The 18,125-nt window shown below is 38.6% G+C and overlaps 1 protein-coding gene across 5 annotated transcripts in view; it reads right to left on the bottom strand.

The window, feature by feature from the left end:
• Positions 1-18,125, bottom strand: part of LOC127432005 (E3 ubiquitin-protein ligase HECW1-like) — a 160,372-nt gene that overhangs the window by 131,444 nt on the left and 10,803 nt on the right. For 2 of the 5 annotated variants that reach the window (XM_051682728.1, XM_051682729.1), the window contains exon 2: positions 11,186-11,243. The exons of the other annotated variants lie outside the window; for them this stretch is intronic. In XM_051682728.1, coding sequence (XP_051538688.1) covers positions 11,186-11,212 — 27 coding nt within the window. In that variant the 5' untranslated portion in view covers positions 11,213-11,243. The remainder of the gene's footprint in view (positions 1-11,185; positions 11,244-18,125) is intronic. 5 annotated transcript variants of the gene reach the window in all.

Genomic DNA, 18,125 nt, shown 5'->3' with positions numbered 1-18,125 from the left:
ATTTTGCTTAAAGGCCTAAACCCATTCTTAAAAGAATGCAAAATGTTCTTCAAACATTGGTTTTTAATGAATTTTAATGAATGCAGTTTCAATTCATTTGAATCTAAGGTATTTTCAATATTTATATAGCTGAAATATTTAACAAATTAAACAAATTAAACTACAAATCCATTCATGAGGCATATGTAACTACAGTATTTTAGACATGAATAACAAGGAAGTGTAGGGATCATTTCTGTGAAGCTGCAGTCTTACGCCGGATTCACACATACTCCGTGAGCGGGATGTTAGCAACGCGTTGTTTTTGGGCTTTCAAATTGGCCGTATATCTTTTCTAGGTTCTTACAGCAATGGCGGGCAGTCACTTGCACTTGTTAATCAGTGTACTTGGTCGTGATTGGTTAATATATCAAAGCCCCTTTCAAAGCAAGTCAGTACACTCTGCGGTCATTTTTGGAACGCTCTCGGGCAGGCTGGGCCTGTAAACAAGCAGCATAAAAGTACACCTCCTATCCACTTGAATGAGGAAAGACTGAAATTTCCAAAAAGGTTGGTCATTATTATGATCAAAGAACATATTTAAAATCAGCAGTAAAATATGACAACAATAGTATCATAAATTGTGCTGCTTTACCTCAGATTACGGAAAAAAAAGAAGCTTTCTTTCTGGCTGGTTCAGCTAATCCACATTCGTGTTCTTGAGTTGACTGACAGACGATGTCTTTATCTAAAAGGTGACTGGCTCTTTTACCTGTAAGGCAGGCATTCCAATTTCTCCCATTAATTTTAATACCAGTCTCTTCTAAACTGTCTCTGTATATATACAACATGGGCAAAAGTCCTACGGTTTATTAATTTACATTTATGCATTTGGCAGATGCTTTTATCCAAAGCGACTTTCAGTGCCCTTATTACAGGGACAATCCCCCTGGAGTAACCTGGAGTTAAGTGCCTTGCTCAAGGATGGCTATGGGGATCAAACCAACAATCTTCTGCCTACCAGTTCAGTGCTTTAGTCCACTACGCCACCACCACTCCATTTATTCTTTCCTTTATTTAGTTGTTTTGTGTTTGTTTGTATGCAGACCTATTAATTGTAGTGTATAGTAGGTTTGGTTTAAATATTGTTTATTTGCTTTTGCATGTTTTCTAAAATCTCATGATTGTTTTCGTTTTCTGCTACACCCAGAGTCGGTGAGCTCAGCGTGAGCCACGCGGCAAAAATAGGCTCAGCACCAAAACTCTGCTCACTGCTGCGTCTGGGACTTTTCTGGGACGCGTCACCTCGTGACTCACACTTGCAATGTGAAGGGGGTAATTTGTTAACATGGCCGCCGAAACGAAAATGCAACGCTCACGCCTCGCTCACGGAGGATATGTGAAACCGGCCTTAAATTCTGAGAAGAACATAGTTCTACAAAAAATTCATTTTGATATGCACACTATGTGTAATTATGTCATAGAATCAACACATATGTTAATTTCCCCAGCAGACCACTGTACTAGCTGACCCAAATGGAAATGGATCAAGTAAACGTAAAAGTGTGTGAGAGTCTCAGCCAGCTGTAATGATAAACAAGCAAATGAACAACTGAAACATCTAACATTGTAAAAAGGTTTTCAAAGAGGTCGGAAAAGTGCAATGAACATGCCAATTTTTTACTTTGGTGCCACTTTGATGTTATGAGTTACGTGGCTTGTTAAAAACACGTTACTGAAGCAGCAATGATATTTGCAATGTTTGTGGACATATCACAATGACATAAATACAATATGAATGTAATTTAAGAAGTACTGTATGGCCTATTCCAGAAGAAGAAAGTTAAATAAGCATGAGGAAGCTTGAATAGAAATGAACATGCTTGATCAACACAACTTTAAAATGATTAACTTCTCATTACTTCTATTTAACTCTAACTTAGACATGGTCCTAACATGAGGTGAAACATTTATTATACAATCAGATATTGACCAAGAAGCTTCTACATGGTTATTTATATACAATAATGAGTTGAACTGAGATGCATCCCACACTCTTCATGCCAATGCATTTTGTGGTGCTACCATAACACTCTTGGCTCATGTGTTGACTAGTGTGCTCTCCAGGACTTGTATCCCAGTCAGTGCCCTGATAAAGTTATTTCCTCATCCCCAATAATAGGATACAAAGCAAGATTTGTTAATTATCCTACTTTGTCTAATGCTGCTGACTTTATGACTGATCTTTGATATCAATCTTGTCTTACTGTGGATTAAGACAAATTTCCCTCTTGAAAGAAGAATAACATGTAACCGACATAGGTTTTAAAACATCGTTATTTTAATCTATAAGCTTGATAACATTGTGCAAACAGTAAATGGTCATTCTATGACTATCATATAAGTCATATCATGCAAGTTATAACTACTTACATGACAAACGGAACATCTCCTTATGGTTCAACACGTGTCTACAAACAACAGCGTATTACAGTGACAACTAGCCAGCGTGCCCTCATCCATTTTCATTCATTTCTTGCTTGTTTTATTCATGTTCCGGGGCTTTCGTAGATCAGTGGTTAGATGGACCGATTAGACGTCTGCATATTTTCACTTTTCTTAGTGCAAAGGGCAAAATAGCACGTTTAGCTATTTAAATTAATACCAGATGCTAAAACTACATTGAATTATAGTCCTTTCCAGGAATATACTTTAAAGTCTGTTGTTGTTTATGCTTGAGGACTTTCTATTGGCTGTTGTCATTGCATAATTATTGAGGTACGTCTTTGCAGGTTTTGGGGACTGTTTGGGGGTGTTATTAATTAACATTTAAAAGTTACTGGGGGTTATAGTTATGTTTTAAGTTCCTTTAATGTTATGTCGTTTTATGTTATGAAATGGGTTTATTTTTTAGTTACCCTAGGTGAGATTAGTGTTCCTTTGAGTTAGGTGTGATACTGTTATATGTACCGGTGGTATAAATAAAACTTTTCAGAGCTCTGAATTAATGAAATAATTACTTATCAAAACTTTCAAAGCATTTGAAGGTATCGAAGCTTTAAGAAACGGGGGTCTGGGTGGCTCAGCACCTAAAGACGCTGACTAGCACACCTGGAGTCGCAAGTTTGAATCCAGGGCGTGCTGAGTGACTCCAGTCAGGCTTCCTAAGCAACCAATTGGCCCAGTTGTTAGGGTGGGTAGAGTCATGTTGGGTTAACCTCCTTGTGGTCACTATAATGTGGTTCTCACTCTCAGTGGGGCATATGGTGGGTTGTGTGAGGATGCTGTGGAGAATAGCGTGAGCCTCCACCCGTGCTAGGTCTCCACGGTAACGCGCTCAACAAGCCACGTGTTAAGATGCGCGGATTGACTGTCTCAGACACGGAGGCTACTGAGATTTGTCCTCCCCCACCCAGATTGAGGTGAGTCAATACACCAGCATGAGGACTTAGGATGCATTGGGAATTGGGCATGCCAAATTGGGGGAAAAAGGGGGAGAAAATCCAAAAAAAAAAAAGAAACGTTTCAAAAACATCTATCACTAGTTGAAGTTAATTTATCAGACTTAATGGTTGCTCCAGAAAGACATTAGTTTGATCTTTGTTGTCTATCAAGAACAGGAAAGCAATGACTCAAAGTGGCTAGTAGTTATTTCTATTCAGTCAATTCCCACGCTGTACTACTTATAATGTGTGCGCCAGAAGTGTGCATATTTTTATGTCAGCCAAAGTTCAGTTGAGGTGTAGGCTAAAAGTGTGTGGTGGTGGGTGGACACCGGTTCCGGCGCCCCTGTGCAACTCTCTATTATTTAGACTTCTGTGTAGCCTGATTCCATGTTGTCGTTATTTTGAGTGACAGAGCCATCAACAACATCTGTTGCTGTAGGGGACGGATATATATAAGTTCACAACTTTGCAAGAGATATGATGTGTAATCATTTCGGTCTTCTGGTTTGGCCTGTTGTGCCCTAAAGGCTCAGACATTATCAGTCAGGTGTGCTGAAGTATCTGAAACACTAAACATCCCTCTCTATGCCTGCCAAGAACTCACAGACACAGACACAAATCTTAAAACAGTAATTCCTCTGGGAGCTCCACCATAGTAAACGGAGATGGAAAGTGTTGGAAAAAGTAAGAAAACTCAAAACAGTCACAAAACAGTTCTCTTATGGCCTCTAAAATTTTGTCCCTACAGGAACGACAGCTGTTCCTTTTCTATTAGAAAATATTATTCTATCTATTATTCAGTACAGAAAGTTCTATGAAGTGTTTGTCTGTAGTTTAACATTTAAAAAACAGTTTACCAAAAACTACTCACCAAATTTGGAGAAATCTTTATGCAGCTCTTTTCCATTTAATGGCAGTTTATTGTGTCGGTCAAACTCCAAAAATAATTTTTTTTTAAAAAAAACACAGTTCATTCGACTGCCCTTTATTCTAAGTCTTCTAAAACATTATGATAGCTTTGTTTCAAATCAAATCACTTTTATTGTCACACAACAGTGGGTGAAAGTCTTGGGTGCAGTTCCGAGCAACATAACAGTCATGACAGTGATGAGACATATACCAGTTTACAATAAACATCAGATTTACACAACACAATTTACATATCTAATATACACATAATTACAAAACACAATAATAATAATATACAATGCACAGTATACAATACATGCAATTTAGAATACACATACACATAATATAGAATACACATACAATAAAAATAGTATATAAGTATATATAAAATATACAGTAGGTTGTATTGTACTGTATTGACATTCAGGCTGTCGGTTGATTGTTAGTTGCCAGTGTGTTGTTAAGAGAGAATATAATTTATGACAGTCCGGTGTGAGATAATAAGATTAATAAAGTGCAGTGCTGATGTATATTGATCATGAGAGATCAAGAGTTAAAAAGTCTGATTGCTTGGGGGAAGAAGCTGTCATGGAGTCGGCTGGTGTGGGTCCTGATGCTGCGATACCTCCTGCCTGATGGTAGCAGTGAGAGCAGCCCATGGCTCAGGTGGCTGGAGTCTCTGATGATCCTCCGAGCTTTTTTCACACACCACCTGGTATATATGTCCTGGAGGGAGGGAAGCTCACCTCCGATGATGTGTCTGGCAGTTCGCACCAACCTTTGCAGGGCTTTGCGGTTGTGGGCGGTGCTATTGCTGTACCAGGCAGTGATGCACCCAGTCAGGATGCTCTCTACAGTGTTGGTGTAGAACCGTGTGAGGATGTGGTGGTTCATTCCAAACTTCCTCAGCCGTCTCAGGAAGAAGAGGCGCTGATGAGCCTTCTTCACAAAGGCCTCAGTGTGGACGGACCATGTGAGTTCCTCGGTGATGTGGACACCGAGGAACTTGAAGCTGCTGACTCTCTCCACCGGTGCTCCATTGCTGGTGATGGGGCTGTGTTCTCTGTCTTTTCTCCTGAAATCCACCACAAGCTCCTTGGTCTTGCTGATGTTGAGGGAGAGGTTGTGCTCCTGACACCAGCATGTTAGAGTGTGCACCTAATCTCTGTAGGCTGTTTCATCATTGTCAGTGATCAGACCTACCACCGTTGTATCATCAGCAAACTTAATGATGGCATTGGTGCTATGTGTTGCCACACAGTCATGTGTGTACAAGGAATAAAAGAGTGGGCTGAGAACACAGCCCTGCGGGGCTCCAGTGTTGAGGGTCAGTGATGAGGAGATGTTGCTGACCATTCTAATCACCTGGCATCTGCTTGACAGGAAGTCCAGGATCCAGCTGCACAGCGAGCTGTTTAAGCCCAGAGCCCGGAGTTTCACATAAAGCTTGGAGGGCACTATGGTGTTGAATGCTGAGCTGTAGTCTACAAACAGCATTCTCACATAAGTGTTCCTTTTTTTCCAGGTGGGAGAGAGCAGTGCGTATTGTAGATGCAATGGCATAATCAGTGGAGCGGTTTTTGCGGTAAACAAACTGCAATGGGTCCAGTGAAGCAGGCAGCACAGAGCAGATGTAATCTCTGATTAGCCTCTCAAAGCATTTGCTGATGATGGGGGCCAGAGCAACAGGACGCCAGTCATTTAAGCAAGTGATTTTGGATTGCTTTGGTACAGGCACAATGGTGGACGTATTGATGCATGTGGGGACTACAGACAAGGAGAGGGAAAGGTTGAAAAGTCCGTAAAAACATCAGCCAGTTGGTTCGCGCACGCTGTGATGACGCAGCCCGGAATGCCGTCTGGACCCGCTGCTTTATGGATATTCACCCGTCGGAAGGATTGGGTTATCTCCGCTACAGAGACGGAGAGTGAACTAACCTCTGTAGCTTCGGCTGCGAGAGCTCTCTCCGTGAGGGCGGTGTTATTTCCCTCGAAACGAGCATAAAAAGTATTAAGCTCATCCGGGAGAGAGGCAGCGGTGTTCATGGTGGAGTTTTTATTCCCTTTGTAGTCCGTGATGATATTAATTCCCTGCCACATGCTTCTAGAGTCGGTGGTGTTGAACTGTCCTTCAATCTTGTCCCTGTACTGGTGTTTTGCTGCTCTGATAGTTTTGCGGAGGGCATAACTAGCTTGTTTATGCTCCTCCATGTTCCCAGAATTAAAAGCGGAGGTCCGCGCATTAAGTGCCGCATGAACATCGCTATTAATCCATTGTTTCTGGTTGGGGTAAATCTGTATTGTTTTGGTCGGAACAACGTCCTCTACGCACTTTCTGATGAAACACGTTACACTATCAGCGTAAACCTCGATGATGTCATCAGAGGCGGACCGGAACACCTCCCAGTCCACGTGATCAAAACAGTCTTGTAGCGTAGAATCTGATTGGTCCAACCAGCACTGGATCATTCTAAGGGTGGGTGCTTCCTGTTTCAGTTTCTGCCTGTAAGCGGGCAGAAGGAGAACAGAAGAGTGGTCTGATTTGCCAAATGGTGGGCGGGGGAGGGATTTGTAGTCATCCCGGAAGGAAGAGTAGCAATGGTCCAAAACCCGGACCCCTCTTGTGTTGAAACTGATCTGTTGGTGGTATTTTGGTATGATTGATTTGAGATTGGCTTTGTTAAAGTCTCCGGTCACAATGAATGCGGCCTCAGGGTGCGCAGTTTCCTGCTCACTTATACTCCCATACAGTTCCTTGAGTGCCCGGTCTGTGTCAGCTTGTGGCAGGATGTACAAAGCAGTGATAATGACTGCTATGACTTCCCACAGTAGCCAGAATGGTCGACACAGAAGAATGAGAAATTCCAGATCAGGAGAGCAGAAAGACTTGATAGAATGTATGTTCCTCTGATCACACCAGGATTTGTTGACCATAAAACATACACCACCACCTCTGCTTTTACCTGAGAGGTCTTTCGCTCTGTCCGCTCGGTGCACAGAGATCCCCGCGGGTTCTGGTTTGAGGAACAGACTAAAATTTAAGTCTGATCTTCCCACCTATTTAGCTGTTAACTTGCAACATGCTGCAACTGGATCATTGAGGTAGTAAGTTGAACTTGAGAACTGAATCTGTCTGATTCATGAACGATTTAAAGAACCGTCTCAAAAGAATAAATTGTTCAAGAATCGGTTTGTAGGGTCACGTGACGCCATGCGAGAAGCAGACATGTAAATGGCGAGCGCTGCGCACTTTGCTAGTTATTTTCATGTTATAATCCGGTGAGATTTGATACACCCAGCTAGATATTTGTTCTTTGAGGTAAACGTGGCAAAGAAGTCAAAATCCTCAGGCACTGGAGACATTAAAAGACACTTACATGCTCAAGCTGAAACCTCTGACGGGCCTGCAGTCCAGGGACTCGGTTTGAATGATGCGGTGGGAGAAATCCAGTGTCAGCTGTCCAACATGTCTGTGATGCTGACGAAGGTTGTTGCTGACTTGGAAGATCATGCTGTAATACGTCAATCAATTATGGCGATGGAAACAAAATTCTCTGAGTTGGTTACAAGAGTGGCAGATGTTGAGAAACGGATCGATTATCTGGAGTCATCGGAAAGGGAATTATCCGCTAATTCGCTAGCGACCAAAATAAATGTGGAAAGCGTTTTGGAAAAACTGGAAGATTTGGAAAATAGGAGCCGACGAAATAATGTACGGATTGTTGGAATTCCTGAGCATGAAGAAGGCTGAGATATGGTGAAATTCACAGACGAGCTCTTCTTGAGTCTGCTCAACATAACAGGCCATAAGCTGGAAATCGAGTGAGCTCACAGGGTCCCGGCTCACAGATCTGCTGAGGGGGACAGGCCCCGAACAATTCTGGCCAAATTTCTGAGATCATCCAATAAAGATCTCATGTTGCGCGAGGTGAGGAGCAAAAGAAAGCTTTCTTGGAAGAATCACAATATTTTCTTGTTCCCGGACTTTGCGAATTCGACGAGAGAAACGCAATCGATTCAAGGAATGTAAGAAACTCTTACATCAACGGAAGATCGCTTTTGCATTGATGTTTCCAGCCAAACTGAGGATAGATACTAAGGATGGCCACAAAGTATTTACGTGTCCCAAGCAAGCACTGTCCTTCATAGAAACAATGGGTGAGTAAGCCATTTGGTGTTTCTCATGTAGCTCCAGAGTGGATTAACAAAAAATGGCGCCCAGCTTCCTCAAACAGCCAAGAGTAAATACAGCGGTATTTACTCTTGGCTGTTTGAGGAAGCTGGGCGCCATTTTTTGTTTCTGTTTGTGTTGGTTCCACCTAGAGGCTGGAGTTTGTTTTGTGGAATAACACTCCTTCAAGAAACTTTTGCATGGAGAATGGGTACTAAGGATGGCTGCAAAATATCTACATGCCCACACAAAGGATGTCTTTTATAAAGTTGACTGACTAAGTCATGGTGTATTTTTTTATGCGGCCTCCAAGTGAATTTGACTCGCTCAATACACTCTTGACCATCGGAGGAACCAGGACACCTGTTTTGTTTCTTTTTGTGCTGGTTCCGCTTAGAGTTTGTTTTGTGGAATAACACTGCTTCGGGACAGTTGTGGATGAATCTGTTCGTTCTTTGTGCTTATGCCTCCTGTTGGCTGGAGTTTGTTTTGTGGAATATTTTTGCGGGACATTGGAATGATTACGTCATCTGCTGCACTCATAAACAGCCAGCTCACTGAACACTTGTTTGTCTGTCCGAGGAAACTGAACGGCTTTATATCACCTTCAATACAGTTCTGTGAATTAATCTACACGTTCTTTGTGTTTATTCTGCCTATTGGCTGGGGTTTGTTTTACAAAGTATTTTCTGTTATGTAATTTTGCCTCACAAAATTTGTGCAGAAGCACCGGACTTGAGCAATCCGATGGCAATGTTGTCGTGGGGGCTCTCGAAGTCCTTTTGAGTTTAGAGGGATTGATGCCGTTTGGCGCTGTCGTGCACGGGGTTAATGCGCACATTTTTCTTTTTTCTGTTTGTTTGGTTCGGGGGTGGGGGGGAGTTCGGGGTTTGATTGTTGCACTAATGTTGGAATGTGGTCTGTATAATCTTGTTTTTGATACACAATTTATTTTTTCTATTATATCAAAATGTCAGATTTTAATATGAGTGGGTTATCTTTCTCCACATGGAATGTGAATGGGTTGGGGCACCCCATAGAAAGAAGGAAGGTTATTTCTTTTCTTAAGCATAAGAAATGTGATATAGTGTTTCTTCAAGAAACACATCTTTTCTCACAATAAGCTAAGAAATTTGGGAAGATATGGGGTGGGCATGTTTTCTTTAGTGCTGGCTCAAGTAAGAGCAGGGGAGTCATTGCATTGATAAGTAAACATCTACAATTCAAATTTCTCAAACAGATTAAAGATAAATTAGGGAGAATCATTATTGTTTTAGCAGAAATTCAGGGACAAAGATTGTTTTTGGCTAATATTTACTCGGGATAAAGCATGGAAGCTTTTGGATAGATATATAAAGCAGAGAGAGTCCTTTTCTACTATTCCTCAGTGAAATCTGCTGGTGGTGAAATTTTTACCTTGGCCATTTATATTAATAATGCCTTTAAAAGTTCTATCTTGATCTTTATAGTTCCACATCTTCGTCTACTGATGAAGATATTCAAAAATTTGTGGAACCATTAGAACTCCCTAAATTGACGACTGAGCAAAAAAACTGTTGAGGAAATTAAGGCCTTACCTACAGGCAAGGCTCTGGGGCCAGATGGTTTTGCCACTGAATTTTTTAGACCTTTTGCTACAGAATTTGCTCCATTTTTGTTAGAGGTTTATACAGAATCATTAAAGAATGGAAAACTTCCCCCAACCATGACACAAGCCCGGATCAGTCTGATTATTAAAAAGGACAAAGATCCAAGCGAGTGTAAATGTTACCATCCAGTTTCCCTGATCCAGCTAGATGTAAAAATATTGTCAACAATTTTGGCTAACTGATTAAGAAAAGTTATGACAACTCTTATACGTATAGATCAGGTGGGGTTTATTCGGGGCCGCAGCTCTTCTGATAACATTAGGTGTTTCATCTATATCATGTGGCCAATAGCGAATGATCAGTCTCTGGTCGCTGCCATCTCACTTGATGTCGAAAAGGCGTTTGATATTGAAGAATGGGATTATCTTTTTAAGATTTTGGAAATGTATGGGTTCGGGAATACATTTATTGGTTGGATTAAGTTACTTTATAGACACCCTGTAGCAGCGGTACAAACACATGGATTAATTTCAGATTATTTTACTCTGAATTGGGGCACTCGGCAGGGTTGCCCTCTTTCCCCATTATTGTTCTGTCTTGCCCTGGAACCATTAGCAGCCGCGATAAGGACGATGATTTTCCAGGGGTGGTGGCAGGAGGTGTGGCACATAAGCTTCTGCTTTACGCAGATATTAGTGAGGGTTAAAAGTTAAATGTTAAATGTTGATTCGGTGTGTATGTGTTGTGTTTTTCTCTGTTGTGTTATTTTCTTTGAATCAATAAAAAATGTTAATTACAAAAAAAAAAAAAAAAAAAAGAATCAGTTTGTAACCTGTAAGAATAAAGGTTTATAACAACAAAAGGGTAAGTAAAGATAGACTTTTCATTTTTGGGATAACTATTTCTTTAAGAATTTTAAGATCCAGTAGTAGTCAATAGTTTCACTTTGAAGTACAATAGAAAGAACCCATCATGTATTTTTCTGAGTTTTGTCAGTCATGAAGATTAAAAGGTGACTAAAAGGTGAGGATGATGATGAGATGATGATAAGAGTGAGTCTCAGTCTGAGCGAATGGAAGAAGAGCACTAACCTTTACACTACACAGGTGTAGCAGCATTATGATTCGCCAACTCAAAGCACATCAAATCCTGTGGAGAAGGTCAGGGAATTACTTGAATAGCATGAAACAAATCGTCTAAACTTTCAGCAGTCAGCAGGTAATGGAAGTCAACTTGATCACTCAGGTTTTTTTGTTTGTTTTGTTTTTTCACTTTTGGTGCCATCTACATGTTTTAGGTACAATTAAACGGTGTGTAAAATAAGCAGGACAAGTGTAATATCCATGTAATATAGGCTATTTATTTTGCACTTATATTATTCATATGTAAAAAGTTGGCATGCAATAGCAATTAATTAAATATTGTTAACATGAAGGTACGGACAAAAATCTCTGAAAAACAGACATGGAAATAAACACACAAATAAACACAAATACCAAACCAACATCAATTTACCAACACATCAATACAGACCCAAAGCATTTTAAAAGAATATTCCGGGTTACAATTTATGCTCTGTTAACAGCATGTTATCAGTTACTACATTAAATTATTTTGACTCACCATTAGTTTATACAGTATATACAGTATAACTGACGCTGTTACTGACAATACATAAATACAGTATATCTATCTATCTATCTATAGACAGTATTTTGCTACATCACGTCCCTTTCTTGTATCCTTGCGCGTATTGTCAGTTACATGGTCAGTTACAGTAAGTTACAGGGTGTACCGGCTATACATGGTAATTGAAAGATTGAATATAACTTTTAAGAGACAAGGTAAGTGTGATTTTATCAAACTAGTCTCATGCTAACACACATAATGTTTAAACCTTTAAGCTCAGATGTGCCGATGAGCAGGTGGCCCCACAATCTTAAAAAAAAAATGTTAATAACTACAGTCTTGAACAACACAAAATAGGTATCGTTTTAAAGCTTAGAAGCTCTAATTTACAATGCATGTCGGCATTAGGCTATTACCAAAACTGAACAAGTGCTTTGAAATTTGCAGACAATTCATAAGTGTTACGTTTTGATAATTTATTACAAATGTTGCAATGTACATATTATTGTATTCAGTAAAAACATCAAACTCTTCAAATAGCCATGTCACAGTACTCACAGACAAATATATAGCAAGTAATAGCTTAGTATACGTATGTCTTTGACATACATGTTTCATGTGAACAGATGTTGCTGCGTTTTTTCTTATAGCTTCAGGAAAAATAAACAGAACAAACTATCACATATCGTTACTTAGAGGAGGTGATTCTCTTTAAAACGAGCTCACACACAAAGTAATCTGATGCATAGCTCATTAGATAACCCACATGAAGCACAATGTGCACACAGCATCTGCCTATCTTGCATATTGCTATCTGGCTACAAACACGTTCGTTTTCCTGGATCAGATGACGTCATCGGAAATGCTGTAGCATCATGGAAAACTAAACCAATCAGACTGGGTTCAAATTGCTCCAACCAGTGGTAATAGTCCTCCATATCTGGGCAGAGAGTCATGTGATCAATCACTCTAAGTACATATGGCCACCAAGAGATGGCACCAAGTAAATGAAACAGACTCAGTGATGACTCAAATGCAGTGGCGACCTGTGCTTTTTAAGTCTAGGCCTTCAGTGCGATTTGTGCTATTAAGAAAACACTGTTTCACTATTTTTAAGACACCCTATGCCTATGGACATCATACATTACGTTGCAGTCAACTAATAATACCAATTAATATTTTTAAAACATGTTCATGCATGAAAGCCAAAACCAAGGAGGTCTAATACCAGGAAAAAGCTATCTAATAATATTTGCAATTTAAACGTTGCTTGCAATAATTTGTTTCGTAAGGGTACATGGTTACATTTCAAAACTTGAACTGACACTGAATGCTCCAGCCAGCCTAATTTACACTTAGAAAACTCCTGATGTTGTTACAACGATGCAAAAAGCACTTGAAGTGAAAATCAGCCCTCCTTTCATGTTTACATCTCGGGTTTTTAAATCCATAAGGATCTCTTTCTCAACGGCAATAACTGCAGTGACAGCCAGCTCGTCAGCTATAGATCTATGGACATCACTTAAAGCATGATTGCGTCACTCAAGGCCAGCTAGAAGGCCTCGACTGGGACATATCCTAAAGACCACACCCACCAAGAAAAATTTAATGGCTGATGAATCTGACAATCTGACTTTAGATGCCTATTCACTTGGACTGTTGAGGGATTCTGTAGAAATTCTGAAGGCCTAACGGGGTTTTAACGAGCTGGGCTTCGGACATGCGATTTGTGAAACAGCTGTCACGCTTTGCTTGTAGGCATCAAGGAATAAATTCTGATTGGATAAACTTTTAGTTTTTTTGCTATCTGTTTGTAGATTAATTAGGAGTTGAAAGCGATTGAAAATACAGAGGCAAAAAAGTGAATAAGAATGAAAGGATGAAAAAATATTTATTTATTAGGCATGTTAGGCCAGCAGAGAAGGCTTTGCTGGCCCTGAGAATTCACCATTGCACAAATGGCACAGAATGAAACTCATTCTGTGAAATCTCTTTACTAAAATCATGTATGCATGCTATGCAAACCTTTAGTCATTGCTGTGTTTGCATGTGTAATTAGTTCTTATGTATAATTATTATATTTTATTTGTTTGGACTTTTGAGAGGCTTTTGGACACTTGGAGACATTTTTGAACACTAGGATACATTTTTTTGTAATGCTATAACTTTTGCTTTGTTATATCACCACATAATTTTACTCAGTTACAGGTGACATGATTGGTAACAAAACAAAGGTTTTTTGGAGCTACCTTATTTACACCCTGAGAGTTGAAAGTGTTAAGCATTACATACAATTTCAAAACAGTAAGATAAATAGTACAATTTAAATGTTTATTCCAGTGCTGTACATTCATGTATTATGCTGCCGATAGAGCTTAATTTGTATTCACCCCAGAATATTATTTTATACACCTATAATTTAAGCAAGTTAAAGAACAGCCAAAAATGGCAAAATAAATCAGTTAAAGCAAACCAGTAAGACTTTAAGTGATCAATAATTGGTTATCAAATAATTTACTTATATATAATTGTAAATTAATGTGTTAACCATTAATCTATATGCGTTAAGGTGGGCTAAATTAAATCAGAAATTGACTGCCTAATTTAGCTATCTAATTCCTCTGAAGTGACAGATGTTAATGAGGTGAATTATCACCATGTAATCAAAAATTACAGCTAACACTGCCATTCCCTCAGGGTCAAAACAGAATCATTCATACAAACCCAATCAACTTGAATGTTAAGAAATTATTATTTAAATATATTTTTATAGTATTATAATAATTATTATTATCATTATTATTCAATAGTTATTTCTTTCTTTAATAATTTATTAACTTACTCGTGGCATTGCCATGTTTAATCCTCAAGCCTTTATTTTGGTGAAAGCTTTTGTTTTGGCAGAAAACTGAAGGAACTGATGTTTCTGTTGTTTGTAGTTGAGTTGACAACAGCTTTTTATTGCAGTGAAATGCTGTCATCTCCCTTTCTGTTCACAAAAACCCTGTAACATGGGGTTATTTTAGATTTGTTTAGTAAAATGTAGCGACCAAACATAAGTGAAATAATGCAAATATGCAATTAAAGTGAATCTGGAGCGCTTTAAATCTAATGTACTCAGTGCACATTAGCACACCGAACTTAACTCAGAATACATCTGTCAGTCAGGACAGGACTTTGATTTGTGTATATCAGGCACAGAACCGCTCTGAAACCACTGAAAACACATGTAATACACTGACCTCATTAACATGTATTTAAGAAAGCACTACACAATACAGACAAAACAGCTGCGAACATACTATTTATTTACTATTTATTATTTATTTTCTATTCACACTATTTATTTCATTAAATCGCAGCCCTCACGATTTGATAATCGCACTGGATCTTATTGCGATTTTGAATTTATTTTGATTAATCTTTCAGACCCAGGGATGTGAAGTAATGAATTACAAATACTCTCATTACTGTAATTAAGTAGTTTTTCCCAGGAATTGTACTTTTTTTAAGTAGTTTAAAAATTGTATACTTTTATTTGTACATGAGGACATTTTAAGTGCTGTAACTGTAATTTTACTGTGCTATTTTCCCTCTGTCTGTGATCGCTACTTCCCTTTCCTGATTTTATTTTTATCCATCAACGTGATTGGTTACAAGAGTCTCGTGGCTCCTATCAAATCACGCATAGAAAACTTGAACGGTAGCTGTAGATCTGGCCACACCTGAAAGTTCTTTATGCAGTGAAGAAGGCCAAATGCTTGATCGTGTCATGTGAGTTTAGCTTGCTCAAGCCAGTCGAGATATCAGCATTAATTCTGCCTCTAATTACATATTGAAGTAAATTTCATATTTCTGCTTACTAGATTCTTTGTATCTATAACATAGCCCGTTAATTGGCTATCTATCACTAAGATTGTTGTGTTGCTGTGAGAGATTTATGTAATGTTAGCATAGGGCTGGGTGATTAAATGATCTTGATATTTATTGGGGAAAAAACATCCTCGATATCGATGATAAACAGTGGAGTAATTTTCTATATTTAGCCTATGTTTACATCTAGACCAGGTGTGCTCATTAAATTGATCTCGATAACAAGATAACCACAGGTTGATCATGTAGTTATTTGAGAAGAAAGAAATCACTGAACAGCTGAATTCCACCTCCAGTTTGCATCAAAGTTCTGTTGGTGTTTATTTTGTGAAAATGACCACCTGACTCCTAATTATCCAGCCTATTACAAGACTACTTGACAAATAAATGGACATTAAACACTGAAATTATGTATTTATGTAAGAAGAAATAAATCACTGAACAGCTGAATTCCTCCTTCGGTTTGTGTCGGAGTTCTTTTGGTGTTTATTTATATCTTAAATAGTGTTGCCATGGCAACACATTAACTGTTATTATTATTTTCTTTGTATATTCACATGTTTATGAGGCACTTATCTTGCTTAAAATGTCATGATCCACATCAGAATTGTTGGCCATTAGGCCTGGGCAAAATTTAACACATGGGTGTGGAGGGGTGGTTCTATAGTGCCACCTTTTGACTAAAGTGGTGGGGGTCAGTTTCACCTTCAGTCACCAAACTTGGTACATATATTGTTCTCATCCAGCCAGACAACTTTCAAAATTCCAGTCTTCAGCTTCTCCCAATAGGAAGTCGGACATTTTGAATTGAATTTGGATTGTTGTTTTTTTGTTTGTTTTTTCAAATTGCAGGCCCTGAAATTTTAAACACTCCTCCTTGGGAATTCATCTGATTATCACCAAATTTAGGCAACATTATGACAAGACATTAAAGATGCTAAATTCCTAACAGACTTTTGATATATTGAACGGTGTTGCCATGGCGAGGCAATAAATTAATGGCAAAAAAATAGAAACAGGAAGTGGCTCATATCTTCTGCGTGCATTGTGTGATTTAGATCAAAATTGAGCTGTATGTTTGGTCTTAGGGGCTGATCACATGGATGTGGTTATTGTGGGTCACGGTCATAGCACCACCAACTGGCAGCAGGAAGTAAGGCACTTACAACAGACTTTGAAAAAGACCTGTTATTTTAATCTGAAACCCTTCAAACATTTTTAGAATAACATCCAGACACTGCTGGTGCACAATAATCAAAGTGTATCTGATATTTAAATAGTGTTGCCCTGTTAGTGTTACATGGCATTGTACTCAATCTGGATTTGTGGCATATGATTTGTGGCCAATGTTTATTTTAATAATAATAATATGTATAATATGTTTAATCACGCTTATGACATGAATGTGGCTATGGTGGGTCACGGTCATAGGGCCTCCAGCTGGCAAAAATAGATGTAACGCTTCAAATAGACTTTGAATAAGGTAATAAGGTAAGGGGATTCTTGATATCTTACATGATATTTTCATAGCCACAAGTCAAATAACAACATTCTTTTTTGGACTGTTCAAGGGTTTACACTCGCCATAATTAAACATGTATTACATATGTCACACATATCAAAGTTATTAACCATTATGTCTGAGCAGAAGGTAAGACATGGTGTCTAACATGTTTACTCGACTAAATGCATGTGTCCATCTTGCATTGTTTTCCGAAAGCCACCGGATGGAAATGGACCCATGGTGTTTGGGCAAGTCATCGCTGCTTGCAGCTATATTTATATACGAAATTCCATTTGGTGATGTTAGTTGCACATATATTATACTTCAGCCTTTACTAAGAAAGTAATGAGCCTTTTGGTTTTTCAGAAAAATGGCATAACACAATATGCAGTGATAAGTTGTATGCAAGTTTTGGATAGCCAGTTGTTGAGACACCATTGTGTCTGTGCTCAAATAAATACCAAGTTGGGGATAACATTTTTGCATCACTTTAATAACAGCTTATTAAGTTGTTTAAAAAAAAAAAAAAAAACATGCCAGCCCTAGTTTTTGAATAAGACATTCCTCCTACAAATTCCCTTAACTACTGTCTACTCTATATACAGTGCATGCACAAAATCTCACTTCAGTCTCTTCTTTATTTCAGCATAAGATATTTCAAAGTGAAGTACAGAGAGAATGGGGAAAGAATTAATACTGTCCACAGGGAAAGAGGGAGGAAGTAGATACTGAACTAGAACTAGATAATAATAAACTAACACAAAGGACACAAAATGCCAAAAAAGTGCGGTTGACTTGAAATGTGTACTTGTGTTTTCCTAACTGTTTAGTGTATTATATTTGGATCATTGTCTGTTTTATCTCAGTTAAAAATATATTGTTAATGTCTGATCAAAAAACATACACCCTGGATGTTTTTGTTTTTATTATTAACAGCAAATATATTTGGATCCCATTTGTAAAATTAAAATATTCTATTACTCTCTTAATATACTCTCAATAATATTCTACAGTGTGATGTAAAA

Source organism: Myxocyprinus asiaticus, chromosome 41 (genome assembly GCF_019703515.2).
Source record: "Myxocyprinus asiaticus isolate MX2 ecotype Aquarium Trade chromosome 41, UBuf_Myxa_2, whole genome shotgun sequence".
NCBI classification, from domain to species: Eukaryota; Metazoa; Chordata; class Actinopteri; order Cypriniformes; family Catostomidae; genus Myxocyprinus; species Myxocyprinus asiaticus.
The sequence above is the reverse complement of the archived record's forward strand: the minus strand, read 5'-3'. Positions and strand labels throughout refer to the sequence as shown.